Below are 17,479 nucleotides of genomic sequence, written 5' to 3'. Positions count from 1 at the left end.
AAATGATGTTAATCAGTGAAATCACCTGGTAGAGTGGAAGGTTGCAAAGAAAACCTGCACCCTCTTGGCCCTTTCTGGAACGAGTTGAATACCCCTGCCCCAAAGGGACCGTAAGCACAAATGAATAGAGTCATGACGAAGGTGTTTGCTTCATGACATTGAAGAAAGTTGCATTTATGGACACTTATTGCCAGCTCTGTAGTTTTCTATACTATGTACAATTATAATGCAGTATTTAAAACTAGTTGACTGCCACAGATGGAACATTCTTGAATTGATGAGGTAAATAGTAGAAGTTGTCATGGCAGCAGTCGCAGCCACATTGCAATGCAAATGCAATCATAATCAAATACCTATTAAAACTGTCCTGCATTATCACAAAGTCCAATTAAGCTATCAGAGCTTGGAAAACATTATGAATCAAAGGCATATTGTGTGTTTTTATTTTATCATTAGGATACCACAGCCCGTGGAGAAAAATCACATTGTGTTACGCTACAGTTAGCACGCGTGGCGCTGAAGGAGCAAATTGGATTGGTATTACAGTACGTAAGCCCAGACTTACGTTCTGATGAGCGCAGACAAACAAATTGGATTGGTGGCGTGCAAATCTGAAGCAGTTTGATGAGCCGAAGGGCCAAATTGAATTTTCAACAATGTAAATCTGTATCAGCTCGATGGCTCTTCGCCCGACTCCAGCTTTGCCATCACTTAAATCATGCGATCGTTTCCTGCTGTTCCAAGATACAATCTCTTTTGGCCATTTGCCGCGGCACCTAATCTGTTTTTGATGACCGTGCAGGGATGTAGCTATACATATGGGCAACTGAATTTCTCTCTGATATCAGTCTGTCTAAATCACTACCCTTTTTTTTCTGCTCTCTCTCCCACACAATCACAGCTTGTACAGTTGGCAAAGGATGAGAGCTGTGATTGAGCCGTCCATGTGTGTTGATTCTAGAGATTACTCAGATGATTGATCATACGAATGGACCACCTTCTCAAGAAAACTGATATCTGTTTGTAAGATGAGGTGGATGACATGATGTCTTATATTTATCACTTATCTGCAACTCTGATTCCTCTTGAATCACATTTATTGTCTACCTTGTTGGTTTTCTCAGTTTTCCTTTTGTATAACACTCAAGTTGGAAGTTCTCTGTATGTTTGTTTGTAAAATCCATTATTTCCATTTCGCTCAAATGTGCATATATTGCCATAACTGCCAGTCATGTAAGTCTGTATTTTCATTGATATTGTTGTGCCTATGTGTCCCTTCAGTTACCCATACAGTGAAGACAGCAGTCAGGGGAAGGAGTACATGAACACCAGATGTCCCGCCTGGTGTGACCGAATCCTCATGTCTTCTTCTGCCAGAGACCTGGTTTTAAAGGTGAGCAACATTCAAATCCCTCTGTTTTGTTTAGAATTGTTGTGTTAAAATGTAAAAGAATCTTCCTTAGTGCACATTGTTTCAGTTGGATTGGGCTCCATCTTCTTGATCAGGGGTGCCCAAGTTCGGTCCTCGAGATCTCTTAGTTGTCTCCCTGCTCCAACACACCTGAATCCAATGAAAGGCTCATTAAAAGCCTGCTAACGAGTCTTTCATTGGATTCAGGTGTGTTGGAACAGGGAGACAACTAAGAGTGTCAGGAAGGTAGATCTCGAGGACCGAACTTGGGCACCCCTGTTCTTGATGAAGCCTAAGCTCTGCTTCCATCATTACTGTGACCCCCCACAGATCCTCATTCTGCTTTAAATCCACCGAAGCAATGCCAACTCAGTCTGCCACAGCTCTAGACATCTCCTGTGCTGCATGCAGTATGTTCACTTGGAAGTCAGTAATGTGTTTGGTCGATGACCTCAAAAGACACCATGCAGACCTTGAAACTATATTCCAAAATTTGATCACACTGTTTGACTTTTCTTCTTTAAGTTTGGCAAAAATATTCATTCAAACTGTTTTTCTCAACTCATGATGTCACCGAAATAAGTTTTCCATCAACCAGAAAGACTACATTTTCTTAGAAAGTTGTTTTTCAATGAACAGAAATTTATTTTAGTTTATGTTCACAATGTTCACAATGAAACTTGTTTATAAAAGATTAAATAATCATTTGCTTAAGAACTCAATTTTATATAAATATCAATATGGTTTTCGGGAAAAATCATTCAACTTGATCGAATTATTGGACAGAATTCATTTAGCTTTGGAAAATAATGAGTTTGGTATTGGTGTGTTTTTAGATCTTTCAGAAGCATTTGATACAGTAAATCATGAAATTTTGCTTTCACAGTTAAACAAATATGGATTTAAGGCAACTGTACACACATGGCTTAGTAATTATTTATCTGAAAAAAAAACTGTATATTTCTCTAAGCCTGGACTCGGATATCAATTGTGTAGAGTGTGGAGTACCTCAGGGATCAATTCTGGGACTGTTATTGTTCATAATATATATTAATGATTTTGCATCTGTTTCTATTACTACATTCCGTTTGTTGTTTGCCGATGATACTACTCTTTTTATTTCCAGCAAAGATATTGATAGTTTGGTTAGTACTTTAAATGATGATCTTTGTAATTATTCAACCTGGTTCAAAGCCAATAGATTGTCATTAAATATAAAAAAGTCTAATTTTATGTTATTTGCTGGCAATAAAAAATGTAATCATGGTGTAATGAAAATTTGCATTGATAATGAAATAATATCTAGGGTCTCATCTATAGGTTTTTTGGGTGTGTGGATAGATGAGAAACTGTCTTGGAGAGAACATATTGATCATGTTTGTAAAAAAAAAAAAAACAAGTCAATAGGAATCATATGCAAAATAAGATGTTAAATACATCACAAATGGCTTTTAACATTATATTATAGTTTAGTTTATCCATATTTAAGTTATTGTAATATTGTATGGGGAAGTACCTTTGCAACTTATATAAACAAAATATTTCTTCTACAGAAAAAATTTGCTTGAATAGCTACTCCTTCGAAACCTTGTGCTACAAGTGCACCTCTGTTTTTTAAATTGCAGCTCTTAAATATTTTCCATATAAATATTTTCTTGACTTGTACATTTGTTTTCAGAGCTCTGTATGATATTAAGTGGCCTTCCTTCATTAAATATTATTTTATGTATAACCATCAAATTCAGAATTATCCGACCAGGCAGGCTGCACATTTGCATTTACCTTTGCATAGAGCGACTCGTTATCAGCATCACATCAGATATCATGGCGTTAAATCTTGGAATGATAATGTACATCTAGTGAATCCATCTATCATCTTATATACATATAAAAGTGGATTAAAAGCGAAGATCCTGCAGGAGTATTTACAATGATTTGTTTTAATCTGGAAAAAATGGTGTAATTCTGTTGTATTCTGTTATGTTTGCTTTGTTTGGGAGTGGATTCTTTATAAGCCTTTTTGCTTCCACCACTCCCTTGCACATTACTTATATAGTATTTTTTTCTCTCTCCCTCTCTCTTCTGTTGTTTTATGTATACACATTATTTTGTATGAGTTATTTTGTGCTAAATAAACAAATTAAAAAAAAATCAATGTCAGATTTTCAGTGATTCAAAGTTTTACACACACCAAATTGAACATTTTGAAGGTTTCAGACTTACCTGTCAACTCTACCGATATCGTCGGGAGTCTCCCAATTTGTAGAGTTTCTCCCGACCACCCAGTTCATACTTAAAATCTTCCGATATCAAAGTTAATGAGTGAGCACCGCTGACAGATGAACAGCGGAAAGTGTCAAGACCCTCTGCAGAGCCGCTGAGTCTGTAAAACAGAGATATTCGTCTAGCTAGTTAATTGTGACTTTAACAACTGAAACAAAAATAAATAAATGGCATATTGTGTGGAAAAAGCAGTGGTGGCAGGTGGGCGGACATCACTGTTATCTCCATTCGGTCCCTCGCAGCCCTGACATGGACTGAGTGGACAGCTAAAAGCGTGCGCGCTGCAGAGGACAGCAGCAGCTTTCCAGGTAGAGGTCTTCTGTGCATGATCATCCCTCATTCAAATGCTTCAAGAGAGCAAAGTTTCTCCACAAGATTGTAACAGAAATCAGAACAGATTTAACCAGTGACACTGTGTGTGCTCCTCTTAGCTGCACCTGTACTCGACTGTCCCAGTCCATTTTATTTATTTAACAGTGAATATAGATTTGTCTATCTGACTCTTTTACTTCTTATAGAAGTGTTTTTCTTTCTTATTGCTCCAAATAAATTTGATTTTGATTTTACATACTGTGCAATAAATAAATTAATTAATTAGGATTTGATAACTAATTAGGATTAATTAATTATTAATAGGAAAGAAAGAAAAAATGCACAGTGCTTTACAGGGCTCAAGGGTGGGTTGCACATTCATGATAAGTTTATGGCAAAAAATATCTCCCTCTGATATTTCCCAGAATTGACAGGTATGTTTCAGAATCATATCAGTTCCATAAACTGATGGAATTGCTTTTCAAAGTAGTACTAATTAGGGGTTAATTGTGGACCTAGGGTTGTAATTAAAGCCACATCTGTAGAACCAGTGCCTTCTTACATTAAATAGCAGTGGGGGAAAAAATTAAAACCATTAACTTATTAATTAGCCCAATCTATTTTAGTGTGACTCCAATCTTTGCAGCTTTCTCATCATTGTGGACAATGGACTAGGGTTTTTGAGCTGCAACACTTCTGTTATTGCATTGTGTCATGTTTTGTCCTGTGAGTATGGCCAGAGCAGATGGTCACCAACTGAGTTTAGTCTGTTTGTGGTTTCTTCCTATAACCAAAATAAATGCCTGGGGGAGTTTTTGCTTACCAGTGTCCCCATTGTACAGTGTATCTAGAAAGTATTCACTGTGCTTTGCTTTTTACACATTTTGTTATGTTACAGCCTTATTCCAAAATGTACATTCACGTCTCCCTCAAAATTCTACTCACAACACCCCATAATGACAACATGGAAAAAGTTTTTTTTTTTTTTTTTTTGCAAATTTATTTAAAAAACTAATCAAACACATGTATACAAGTATGCGCACCCTTTGCTCAGTACTTTGTTGTTGCACCTTTAACAGCAATTACAGCCTCAGGTCTTCTTGAATATGATGTCACAAACTTGGGGCACTTATCTTTGGGCAGTTTGCTCATTCCTCTTTGCAGCACCTCTCAAGCTCCACCAGGATGAATGGGGAGCGTCGGTGCACATCCATTTTCAGATCTCTCCAGACATGTTCAAACGTATTCAGGTCTGGGCTCAGGCTGGGTCACTCAAGGACATTTATAGAGTCGTCCTGAAGCTACTCCTTTGATATCTTGACTGTGTGTTTAGGGTCATTGTCCTGCTGAAAGATGAACCATCACCCCAGTCTGAGGTCAAGAGCGCTCTGGAGCAGGTTTTCATCCAGGATGTCTCTGTACATTGCTGCATTCATCTTTCCCTCAATCCTGACTAGTCTCCCAGTTCCTGCTGCTGAAAAACATCCCCACAGCATGATGCTGCCACCACCATGCTTCACTGTAGGGATGGTGCCTGTTTCCTCTAAACATGATAACTGGCATTCACGTCAAAGAGTTCAAACCTTTGCCAAAATGCACCTGAAGGACTCTCAGACCAAGAGAAACAATATTCTCTGGTCTGATGTGGAAAACTCTAATTGGGCTGCCATGTGCCTTTTACTAAGGAGTGGCTTCCGTCTGGCCACTCTACCATACACGCCTGATTGGTGGATTGCTGTGGAGATGGTTGTCCTTCTGGAAGGTTCTCCTCTCTCCACAGAGGAATGCTGGAGCTCTGACAGAGTCACCATCGGGTTCTTGGTCACCTTCGTGACTAAGGCCCTTCTCCCCCGATAGCTCAGTTTAGACGGGCAGCCTGCTCTAAGAATAGCCCTGGTGGAGCCGAACTTCTTCCATTTACAGATGATGGAGGCCACTGTGCTCATTTGGACCTTCAAAGCAACTGAAATGTTTCTGTACTGTTTCCCAGATTTGTGCCTTGAGACAGTCTAGTCTTGGAGGTCTGCAGACACCTCCTTTGACTTCCAGCCTGATTTGTGCTCTGACATGCACTGTCAGCTGTGGGACCTTGCCTTTCCAAATCATGTCCAATCAACTGAATTTACCCCAGGTGGACTCCAGTTAACTCGCAGGCATAGGTGTCTTTCCGTGGCCACCTATGCCTGCGAGACCTGGGTACTGCGCAAGTTGGATGAACAACACATCACAGCCTTCAAAAACAAGTGCTACCGAAGGATCTTGAGGGTCCCATGGACTCAACACTGTGCAAATGACAGTATAAGAGAGGAGCTTGGTGGGTCAAATGATTGGCTACTGCAGTATGTGAGGAAGCAGAAATTGTCTTATTTCAGCCACATAAAGCAGCAGGATGGCATGAAGAAAAGAGTGTTAGAGGCCTACATTCCCTGGAAAGAGAAGAAGAGGAAGACCAAAATGCCAGTGGGAGAAGACTATATGCTTGTCAGGGCCCTGCACAAAACCACAGAAAGATCCAGAATAATCACAGGGACTTTTTTAAAGCAACTGGAATTTCTATATCAGAACAGGTCTCTATATTTACCAGCCACATTTCTTCCATTTTAAATCACAGAACACTGTATTTGATGGTTCTTCACCTGCTATGATTGTCGAGTCTCAGTATGATGGAAACAGTGTTTAGTCTGTTCATGTATGTGAAGGAGATGGAGCAGCGTACGGCAGCATTCCACAGCGGGAGCTGCCGAAGACCGTCTGCCTTTCTTTTGTCCACCACAAGGACATATTCCTTCCTGAGCTTCCTTCTGATGGACTGAAACATCACTCTATTTTACGGCCATTGAAGAGTAATTACTGCAATACAGTAAGGTGAATGTAAAGCATTTTAACATGATGAAACTGAGTTTACATCATGTTGAACATATCAGTTAGTTATTGCAATCAGAGCTGTGTAAACAATAAAATGTTTCATCTAAACACAGCTGGGGCCTTGTTTGCTTTAGCAGTAGCTAATTGCTTGTAATGCAGGAACACAGGTAGAGTTAAACAGTGTGCTCACAGATTGGCTGATGATTCACTGAGCACACACTCTGTGCCTTCCAGCATTACAGATTGTTGAGACATGGGACCGTAAACAGCCCGGCGTGTGGCGTCATCTATCATGGCACGGTCGGTTAACTCGCCATCATGTTATTTTCTGCTTGCCGAGCCCTAACACGCCAAAGGTTGCCCGCTGGCTGTGCCGCGCAGCGCCAGCTCCGGGAGTGCCTGTAATGAATGTTTAGCCGAGCGAGCGCTCCTTCTCCGCCGGCAGGGCCCGGGTAATTTGTTTATCTGTCTAAAGATTATGCAGCCCGAAAATCCACAATTTTATGCTGCCTTTGTAAATTATCAAGTGTGTGTTTGATGAATTATCTTAGGCTTTGGGAGGCAGCGGCTCGGAGCCGGCTGCCAGACAAATAGAGAGGTGCCAGTTGCGTGGCCTGCTAGAAAGGTAGAGAAGGTGGCGGTGATGAAGGCACGCCAGCACACCGGAGCTGACCCTGCTCCACCGGCGGATTGGTTGAAGTTAATTTGGATTTCGCTTATGGTTCATTCTCAAGCTCTCTGTCTCTTTCGTCTGAGCACCAGTGAAGCTCACCGAGTCACAAACAGGAGCACACACTCGGATGTGTGTGTGCGCACGTGCATGCACGCATGGGGGTTGGGTGGCTGTTTAAAAAGTCTTTAGTTCGACCAAACGAGTGTGATTTATGCTTCAGTCTGCAGATTCATGTCTGGGTGGTAACGGCTTCTTTGTCTTCACAAAGTGATATGAAAACCTGATTTCCTCACACCGCCACGTAGATTACAGCGTATGTTTTGAAAGCAGCGAACATGCACACTGTAAATTAGTCCCTGCTTTCCCGTTTCTGCTGGGTGCACAGGTTTCAAAGTGGAGAACACAGTGCCCAGTTCTTAAATGTGCATTCGCTTTCAACACATACTTGTGTTCACCATAAATCACCTGCTGTTACTCTGTGCTGATTTAACAACTCAACATTGAGTTTTTTCAAACCGTCGAGTTTCAACGTGACTCTACACTCCAGTATTACTGAATAAATGTGGGTTTAGATGTTTTTCCTTCATGAGTGTGTCAGTAAAAGATCACACTTCAATTTTTTTAAATGTTTGTTTTCAAAGTACATTAATAAGATCAAAAGTTACAGAGAATGTTGTGTCTTATTAAAAATAATAGCATTTTATGTAAGTATCAAACCTTTGAAGATGAATAAAAACATTTTGTGTGTTTACAGTCCAATACATGATTCCACAAATGTAACAAACAGGATAAAATTGATGAGTAATGATTGATGACCATGGCATACTTGTAAAAACAAGGGAACATTATCCCTCCCCCCATCTGTCTCTCTCTCTCTCTCTCTCTCTCTCTCTCTCTCTCTCTCTCTCACTCTCTCACACACACACACAATAATATATTACAGTTAAACAAGATTTATTTTGATTACTCGTGAGTGTGGAGACCTCTTTATCATGAATTATTTGACATTTCATTGTTTTTGCAGCATATTTGCTTTAGTTTTGTTCATGTCTAAGATTTTTGGCATATTGTACTTTTTTGCTCTGTTGATGACGTTGCTTTATTTACTGTATTATGCTTGAGAGTTAGCCATATTTTCTTGAAATGAACATCACATACCAGTGTATTACACAGGGGTTATACAGCTGTAACTGATGTCCATTGCAATGTTCTCAACTGTGCCAGACACTGTACTACACAACACAAACAAAACCACAACTTTCTAGCAGATGAGGAAAAACAATAGCCAATTTGACTGCAACAATCACAAGTGTGTTACTGGCTTCTGAATCAGTTTTGGTTTGGATGATTTTTGGAACAATTTTAATGTTAAATCTATACACTGACAAAAGTCAGTTTTGTTTGAATGGAGAAAAATGAATGAACAGATTCTTTTCATTGCAACTACGCTCTTTTTCTTATGGTATTTTTACCAGCAGTACGTGCACTGGTAAAAATTTTAAAATTTGCTGTCAAAAATGTTTCAACTTTTACCACCTGCTGCAACAACGAGGACAACGAGGTTGTTTTGTTTTTACCAAGAAGAAAAGATGGGCAGAGAGACTTAGACTGTTTAAGTGTAGAGAGTCACCTGGTTTTAACCCAGAAACATAAATAATTTGTGTGATATTACAGAAGAAGAGTTAAGCTATGACCTCACAAAAAGTTGAAATTTAAGCAACCATCATAGGCAGAGCTTCCTGTTTTAATAGAACACTGCAAAATGCACAAACTCTTATCTTTCAGTGGGTGAAGATGACCTCCCTCAGCCTCCTGGAACTGGTGTGAAAGTCTGAAATTTAAAGTGATTTCACACTGTATATGAACAAAACAATGGATCAGTTTGATCTGGACTGAGACCACCTCATTTGGTAATTTTGGTCCTTTGATCTGGACCATAGTCCAAGGCAGCTTTTGGTTTGGTTCAAACTGAAGGTCTGGACCAAACACGTTATCGTATATTCGTGCTCTAATTGTGTTTAATGAAGCTAGTAAGTTGAATTTTGATTCCTGGATGTGTCATAAAACATGTCATGATTTGACTGTGGGTGCACAGACTTTGCTGTGTGGGTGAAAGGAATGTTTGGTTTAACAGTTACTCAGTTACTCAGACTTAAAAAATAATACATTGTTCAGTGTTTACTGTCACTATTTCAGTACTCTGGCAAAATAATTTCCTTCAGGATAAATAAAGTTGATCTTATTCTTATTCTTATTTGTTGTCAAGCTTTGATTTTGTGTCTCTGCAGCCTGAAAATGAAGACAAGTCTGTAGTGTACGATAACATTGGGCCAAATGTCTGTATGGGGGACCACAAGGTAACAACATTTCTCTTTCTTTGTGTCATTATGTTGTGATTCAAACATGATTGCAGACACTGAAAAAGGATTTACTAGTTATAATAAATTGAACTGTAATACATTGAATGATTTTTTTTCCACTGTATTATTTTGATGTAAAATGTTTTTCTGTGTGTTTTTCTTGAATATAAAATGACCCATATTCCATTTAGGAAAAATAAAATATTTACTGCTGCAATAATTGCTCGCCACTGATGCCTAAATATCAAATCAAAGCAGTGTAATATGAATATAAAAACAGGATTAAGAATTGTGTTTTCTGCCAGTGCACATACAAACTTTTTTTTTCGTACTTTTTTTAAACCTTACCTTTCTAGATCACAGTCAAGTCAAAGCGTTCTCTATGAAATCAGTGTTCACCTGCACAACATACAGTGCATCCAGAAAGTATTCACAGCGCTTCACTTGTTCCACATTTTGTTATGTTACAGCCTTATTCCAAAATGGATGTAATTCATTTTTTACCTCAAAATTCTACACACAATACCCTATAATGACAATATGCAAAAAGTTTGGGTTGTTTGGTTTGGGTTGTTGGTTGTTTTTGCAAATTTATTAAAAAAAAAACTAATACATCACATGTACAGGTACGTAAGAATTCACAGCCTTAACCTTGAAGATCAAAAGTGAGCTCAGGTGCATCCTATTTTCACTGATCATCCTTGAGATGTTTCGACAGCTTAATTGTAGTCCACCTGGGATAAAATCAGTTGATTGGACATGACTTGGAAAGACACACACCTGTCTACACATAAGGTCCCACAGCTGACAGTCAGAGCACAAACCAAGCATGAAGTCAAATTAATTCTTTGTAGACCTCTGAGACAGGATTGTCTCAAGGCACAATTCTGGGGAAGGGTACAGAAACATTTCTGCTACTTTGAAGGTCCCAATGACCAGAGAGGCTTCCATCATCCATAAATGGAGAAGCTCGGATCCACCAGGACTTTTCCTAGAGCTGGATGCCTGTCTAAACTGAGAAATTGGGTGAGAAGGGCCTTAATCAGGGAGGTGACCAAGAACCCAATGATCATGCTGTCAGAGCTCCAGCATTCCTCTGTAGAGAGGGGCGAACCTTCCAGAAGGACACCCATCTCTGCAGCAGTTCATCAGGTATGTATGGCAGAGTGGCCAGACGGAAGCCACTCTTAGGTGGGCTGTCACTCTTTGGCAGCCCACCTGGAGTTTGCCAAAAGGATGGACTCTCAGACCAGGAGAAACAAAATTCTCTTGTCTGATGAGACAAAGATTGAATTCTTTGGTGTGCATGCCAGGTATCATATTCGGAGGAAACCAAGTACCATCCCTACAGTGAAGCATGGTGGTGGCAGCATCATGCTGTGGGGATGTTTTTCAGCAGCAGGAACTGGGAGACTAGTCAGGATTGAGGGAAAGATGAATGCAGCAATGTACAGAGATATCCTGGATGAAAACCTGCTCCAGAGCGCTCTTGACCTCAGACTGGGGTGACGGTTCATCTTTCAGCAGGACAATGACCCTAAGCACACAGCCAAGATATCAAAGGAGTGGCTACAGGACAACTCTGTGAATGTCCTTGAGTGACCCAACCAGAGCCCAGACCTGAATCTGATTGAACTCTGATTGAATCTCTGGAGAGATCTGAAAATGTCTGTGCACCGACACTCGCCATCCAGCCTGATGGAACTTGAGAGGTGCTGCCAAGAGGAATGGGCAAAACTGCCCAAAGATAAGTGCACCAAGCTTGTGGCATCATATTTAAAAAGACTTGAGGCAGTAATTGCTGCCAAAGGTGCATCAAGAAAGTGTTGAGCAAAGGGTGTGAATACTTATGCACGTTAAAAAAAAAACTTTTTTCATGTTGTCATTATGGGGTTTGTGAGTAGAATTTTGAGGGGGGAAAATGAGTTTACTCCTTTTTGGAATAAGGCTGTAACATAACAAAATGTGGAAAATGTGAAGTGCTGTGAATAATTTCAAGATGCACTTTATTTATGTTGAAGAAAGCCACTGCAGTGTCAGTTTATAGTTTATGAAGAAAAGTTTAAAAAAAATTCTTAAATTTGCCCAGCGTCAATAATGTCCTGATCAACCCCAGAGGCCATCGTGTCTGTCTGTCAGATTCGCTCACACACAAATGATCCCAGCATCAAGTTGGTGCTTCTCAGATTAGAAAGTAAACTCTCAAACAGTGTCATTTAACATTTGAGCATTGTACACTATGGCCAGAATATCAGGAAAATCAGCACCAGTGCACTCATTAAATGTGTCCTTTTCAGTAATAAGACGAAGGACAGTCATCAGCGTCCATACATCAGCAAAGTTTTGTCAGTTATACGTGGACCTGCTTCAGATGCTGTACCATCAGAAAAAACTTTTTCAAGAAGTTTGTTAAAAATTACAAGTTGCCACTCTTTTATTATTATTATTAGTAGTAGTAGTCGTAGTATCCTTAATTGGAATAAGTGGGGGCAGCACGGTGGATTAGCGATTAACACTGTTGCTTCACAGCAAGAAGGTTGTGTGATCTTTTCCCGTGTCCTTTCCATGCGGGGCTTGAATGTTCTCCTCGTGTTCACGTGGGTTCCCTCTGGGTGCGCCGGCTTCCTCCCACCTCTAAAGACTTGCAGGTTAGGTGGATTGGTGACTCTAAATTGACTGTAGTTGTATGTGGCTCTGTGACAGACTGGTGTCCTGTCCAGGGTGTGACCTGCCTCTCACCCTATGACTGCTGGGATAGGCTCCACCCCCCCGATTAATTAATTAATTAATTAATTCATAGTAAATTCGTTCAGGAGCAAAACGTTTCCCCTGATAGGTGACAAAGATATAAAAATGTATATCTTTAAGCACTACTGTATTACTAGTACTAGTATTCTTATTAATAGAAGTAGTATTGCACAGGCATGCTGCTCTGAGCACACCTGATCCTGTCAGATATCAGAAGAAAAGCGGAGTTGATCCTGATTAGTGGTTGACTGGACGACCGCTTCAGAACATGAGCAGCTGTGTGTGTATCTCCGTGTAGAACTGTCACCCGGCGTAAATCTTGTACAAAATCTCAAAGTGAATCTGTTGTGGTGACCCAAAGGAAAAAGAAAAAAAAAAAAAAACAGGGCTGTGGATTATTATCATTTAAGTTTCATGGCACTGCAACTTTATCTTAATCTGACATAACATTTGATGATATCTGTTGCCGGGTAGATTCAGCCTTTATGCCAAGTTTGATGAAAATCACTTCCTTGGTAAAATGCTGTAACTCAGTGTTTATTTGTACATACATTATGTAGAATAATGTTTTGTGGGTCCAGCCCTTATTGTGGATCCACCACAAAATTTTACCATAACTATCAGAGGCCACGTTCAACTTTACCAATAATCTTTGAGTTATCCTGTTAACAAAGATATGAGTGAGATGGACATGTCCTTGTCCTGGGAGGTAGAAAGTCATATCGTTGGGGTGAGAGGAGTGTGTGTGTGCCACAAAATGGGACAAAATGATTTTGCCTCTCGCTCAGTATAATCAACAGCTTTATTGCAAACATTTCAGTGTGTGGCATTAAAATGTCAGTAATTTTTGCTTAGATCTCATGACGAAGCAGGAAAAAGTGGGAAAGAGGTCAGAGCAGGGGGTTGTTTTTTTTTTGTTTGTTTTAAGGTGACAGTATTGAATGTGTTTAACACCTTGCGTTGAGGCTCTGCGGTGTCAGACACAAGGTCTTAGAGACGCCTTAAGTCAGCCCTTTCATCATTAGTGTCACACAAACGGCGTTGTGTGTGAGGCAGCGCCGAGCTGAGCGGCCGCACACCACTGCTAAAATCACAGCTGGCCGCCTCACTGTGAGTTTAACCTGCGTGTCAGAGGGCCTCGGGGAGCGTTTTCCCGAATACGTCCAGCTGAAGCGTGTTTTTGTGACCTGATGCTGAATGTTTTGTCTCTGTCCCCCTGCCAGCCTGTCTTCCTGTCCTTCCGAATAACAGCGGGGGCAGGTAAACCTAATGCAAATAAGCACAAGTGTTGTGTGGTGCAGTGATGTCGTGGTAAATATTCATTTTTTTCTTTCTTACAATTCTTCCCATTGTTGCTCTTACTTGCTTTGATTTACTTTTGGTGGTCTGACTTGTACATTTTTAATCACTTTATGTTAGAGCTGCAACACTTTATTGTTAAAATTGAATATTCTTTGCAGTGAATTGCAAAATCACATGAAACATTCTGGTTTGTTTAAAGAATGTGCATGAAAGTAAATTAGATGTGTTTATGTTCGTGTGTGTGAGGAGAGAACGCTGCAGTCAGGCTGAAATAAGTCAGCTGTGCTTTTTCACAGCAGCTGAAGGAATATTTCAAATGTGTAAAAATATCCATAGAAACGTTTCAGAACAAACCTGCAGCGTAAATCCCTGTTTCCACTGTCTACGAGTGTTCCAAAGGCCATATTTGTAGAAAATGCTCTCAAATATGGCTGTGCAGCTAACTGCTGAGATAATTAGCAGGGCAAACAAAATGACATAGTCCAAGCAGTTTAAAATGTTGTTACACACATGTGCAGCTCTTTTTTTCCTAAACAGCCTTGTGGTGAAAACAAAGCACTTGATGCCTTGAGGTTTCATAAAACTGGTGAAGGTGATTCACTTCAGGTGAATCACCTTCACCAGTTTGTTCACTTCAGCCTCATTTTGTCCAAACCAATCACACTTCAAATGTTTCTGTTCTGACACGCTCACTTCCAAAATAAATTTCCATGCTATTATTAAAAAATGAAGCAGGTTGTTACTTCACGTAGATGTGGACATCCTGATGAGCACAGAGATAATTTTGGCCGATATCCCATCAGATCTCAAAAGCTAAGCAGTGCAGGACCTGGTTAGTACTTGGATGGGAGACCTCTTTGGAACACCAGTGGCTGTGGGTGTTTCTCCAGGTTACCCTAGAGTTGCATCAGGAAGGGCATCCGGTGTAAAACTTGTGCCAAATACCAATGTGAATCTGGCTGTATCCGCTGTGGCGACTCAGAACAAAACAAGAGCAGCCAAATGGACGACAACAACAACATGCTTAGACAGACCGTCGAGGATAAATGGGTGTAAATATTGTATGATAAGCATTTATTTATTTATTTATTTGTGAAGTTTTCTGAGTGAGTTTAACAGAGGAGATTAGAAAGAGTGCAGAAAGTTGCCCCCGTGTTGTCCTGATTTGAGTACAAGCTCACTTGGACTCACACAGATTGTGCTAGGTTACCACAGCCTGTCCTCAGTTGAGTGCAGGTTGGACTGGGCTGTTTGGGAGTTTGACCGAATTCCACAAAGAAATGTCTTTTTCTGACTTTGCCAAGCTGTGCACAGTACGACCCCATTAAGACATCCATCAGCTGAAAAACGTGACAGTTCCTGGCATGAAGCAAATGTCTCCGTACAATACTGTCATAGTTTTTCAGGCATTTTCAGATGTTACCTTAGAAACTAGAGCTGCATGAAGTGTTTTAAATTTCTAAGACATGTTGATGATGATTGAATTTGACTGAAACCAACATGAGTCGTTCAGGAGCAAAACATTTCCCCTCATGTTCTCCACAGGAAAATGTTGCCAAAGTGGGGAGAAGATATTTCTTGAAGCACCTCTGTGAGAACACGGCAGAAAACCGGGACAACAACAACACACACACACACACACATTTTCAGCAGTGCTGACCAGTTGCAGTTGTCCTGACACCTCATCCATATTGAAGACCCCCGTTGTTTTCTCTCCATAAAACACTTGTTGAGATGTGGTCTCACACCCAAGGGCCCGGCTCCAGTCAAGACGCACATCACTGACCTCACCGTTGCCATGCAACCCCATTACTCAGCATAAAACAAGGACAGAGGGACGTCTCTTTTCATGCCACAAAACTCTAATTGAAATCAGTCCTACTACATCATTTTAGACACCCTACTTGCCATTTTTAGGTATGCCATTGTGTATAGATGCGACTTTCCATACAGTATGTAAGATTTTTAAAGAAAAACAAAAGTGCAATGCAGAAAAGTTTATCTATATTGTTCAGTTTATTTGTACATTGGACAGTATAATGTTGTTTTAGTGATGTTTTTTTCTCTGACCAATCTTTGTGGTCCTTTTTGTGGAATAGATAAATCATATATATATATATATATATATATATATATATATATATATATATATATATATATATATATTATATTAATATGAGTTGTGTGCATAACGCACTGCCATACCTGCCACATCATTTGAGTTTCATTTATATATTGTACTTTTAAAGATATAATTTATAATTCCTACCAAAATGTTTATGCTGGTGTGTTTGGAGGCATAGTGACAGTTGCGCTGTGTGATTCGCAGGAGTCGGTAAAACTGTTGGGTCTGCGAGAGCTGTTGCCTATCCAAGAATGTTTTAAGCAGTGCCATAAACCATGCAAGTGTATTGTTTCATATATAGCACACTCACCTTATTTCATTATTACTCTTACTCTAACTTATTTCTGCATAATAATGTGTTTCTGAATGTGATATTTTAGATATGCTTGGGTATTCTTAAAATGTAAACAGGTTTTTGTTTTATTTTTGTACTGTGTATGGTGCCAAGTATCCTGAACACACACACACGCACAACGTGTAAGCGTTAACTAAATACTTAAGTCTGATGGTAAGGGTTTTGATTATGAAATGTAAAAATAAAATTAAAAAAAAAAAGATAAACGCTAAATGCTGGGAAAGAATAAGTACTTTTTGTTTCTTATGTAGCCTTCATCACTTTAATTTGAGCATTAACAGGCTGATCGCAGATGCCTGTTTTGTTTTAATTATTTTAATTCACGACACTACAGAGTTCAAACTGTGTGAAGCTGTCAGATTGTTACTTTTTTTTTAATAAATCTAAATCACAGTAAGTGGAAATGATTTTTGTGCCTGCTGCAGAATTATGTTGTCTTGTGTGATTTGTTTTGTAGGCATAAAAAACCCTGCTTGTTTTTGTTCCTGCTGCTCGTTGTGAGTGTGCTGTAGCAGTAAGCCACAGTTTTCTTTACTCCATCATATAAAACCAAGAGATTTGGTTTTAGAGCCCTTTTGGATGTCTGACCTCGACTGTAGGTGATGCAGTTTTCAAGCAATAAAAACCATTAGAGCTCAGCCACCACTTGTCCTTATTTCTTCTCATTTTACATCATTTTACACACAATGAAACTTCACAACATCATTGTACAATTACAGTTATATAAGTCTTATATTTGAAGTTATATATTTATTTCATTGGTTTTCTGTTGGGAGCAGCATACTCTGGTTTCATTTAAGTGATTTAACTCATGCAAATGTTTTTTGTTTTCTCAAAAATGGGCTTTTTTTAATAATTGATTATTACTAAACATGGGCATTATTATTTAAAGAAACCATCTGCTTCCCAAGATATTAAAAACTTTTAAATTTGTCTGTAGTTTGTAACTTTTCTTTTACTTCAAATGTTGTTAGGTTTCAGACCTGTGAAGGTAACTGTTTTAATCAGGATTTATATCTTTAAAATGTTCCAGAATCGTTAATTG

The 17,479-nt window shown here is 39.4% G+C and overlaps 1 protein-coding gene across 2 annotated transcripts in view; it reads left to right on the top strand.

The window, feature by feature from the left end:
• The window catches only part of LOC117523759 (inositol polyphosphate-5-phosphatase A-like), a 640,661-nt gene extending 624,711 nt beyond the window's left edge, over positions 1-15,950 (top strand). For both annotated transcript variants that reach the window (XM_034185374.1, XM_034185372.1), the window contains 4 exons: positions 1,282-1,393; positions 9,833-9,901; positions 13,876-13,963; positions 15,500-15,950. In XM_034185374.1, the coding sequence (XP_034041265.1) occupies positions 1,282-1,393; positions 9,833-9,901; positions 13,876-13,956 (262 nt within the window). In that variant the 3' untranslated portion in view covers positions 13,957-13,963; positions 15,500-15,950. The remainder of the gene's footprint in view (positions 1-1,281; positions 1,394-9,832; positions 9,902-13,875; positions 13,964-15,499) is intronic.
• Positions 15,951-17,479: the final 1,529 nt, after the last annotated feature.

This window comes from Thalassophryne amazonica, chromosome 13, assembly GCF_902500255.1.
Source record: "Thalassophryne amazonica chromosome 13, fThaAma1.1, whole genome shotgun sequence".
Taxonomy (NCBI): Eukaryota; Metazoa; Chordata; class Actinopteri; order Batrachoidiformes; family Batrachoididae; genus Thalassophryne; species Thalassophryne amazonica.
This window is presented reverse-complemented; position numbering and strand designations above follow the sequence as displayed.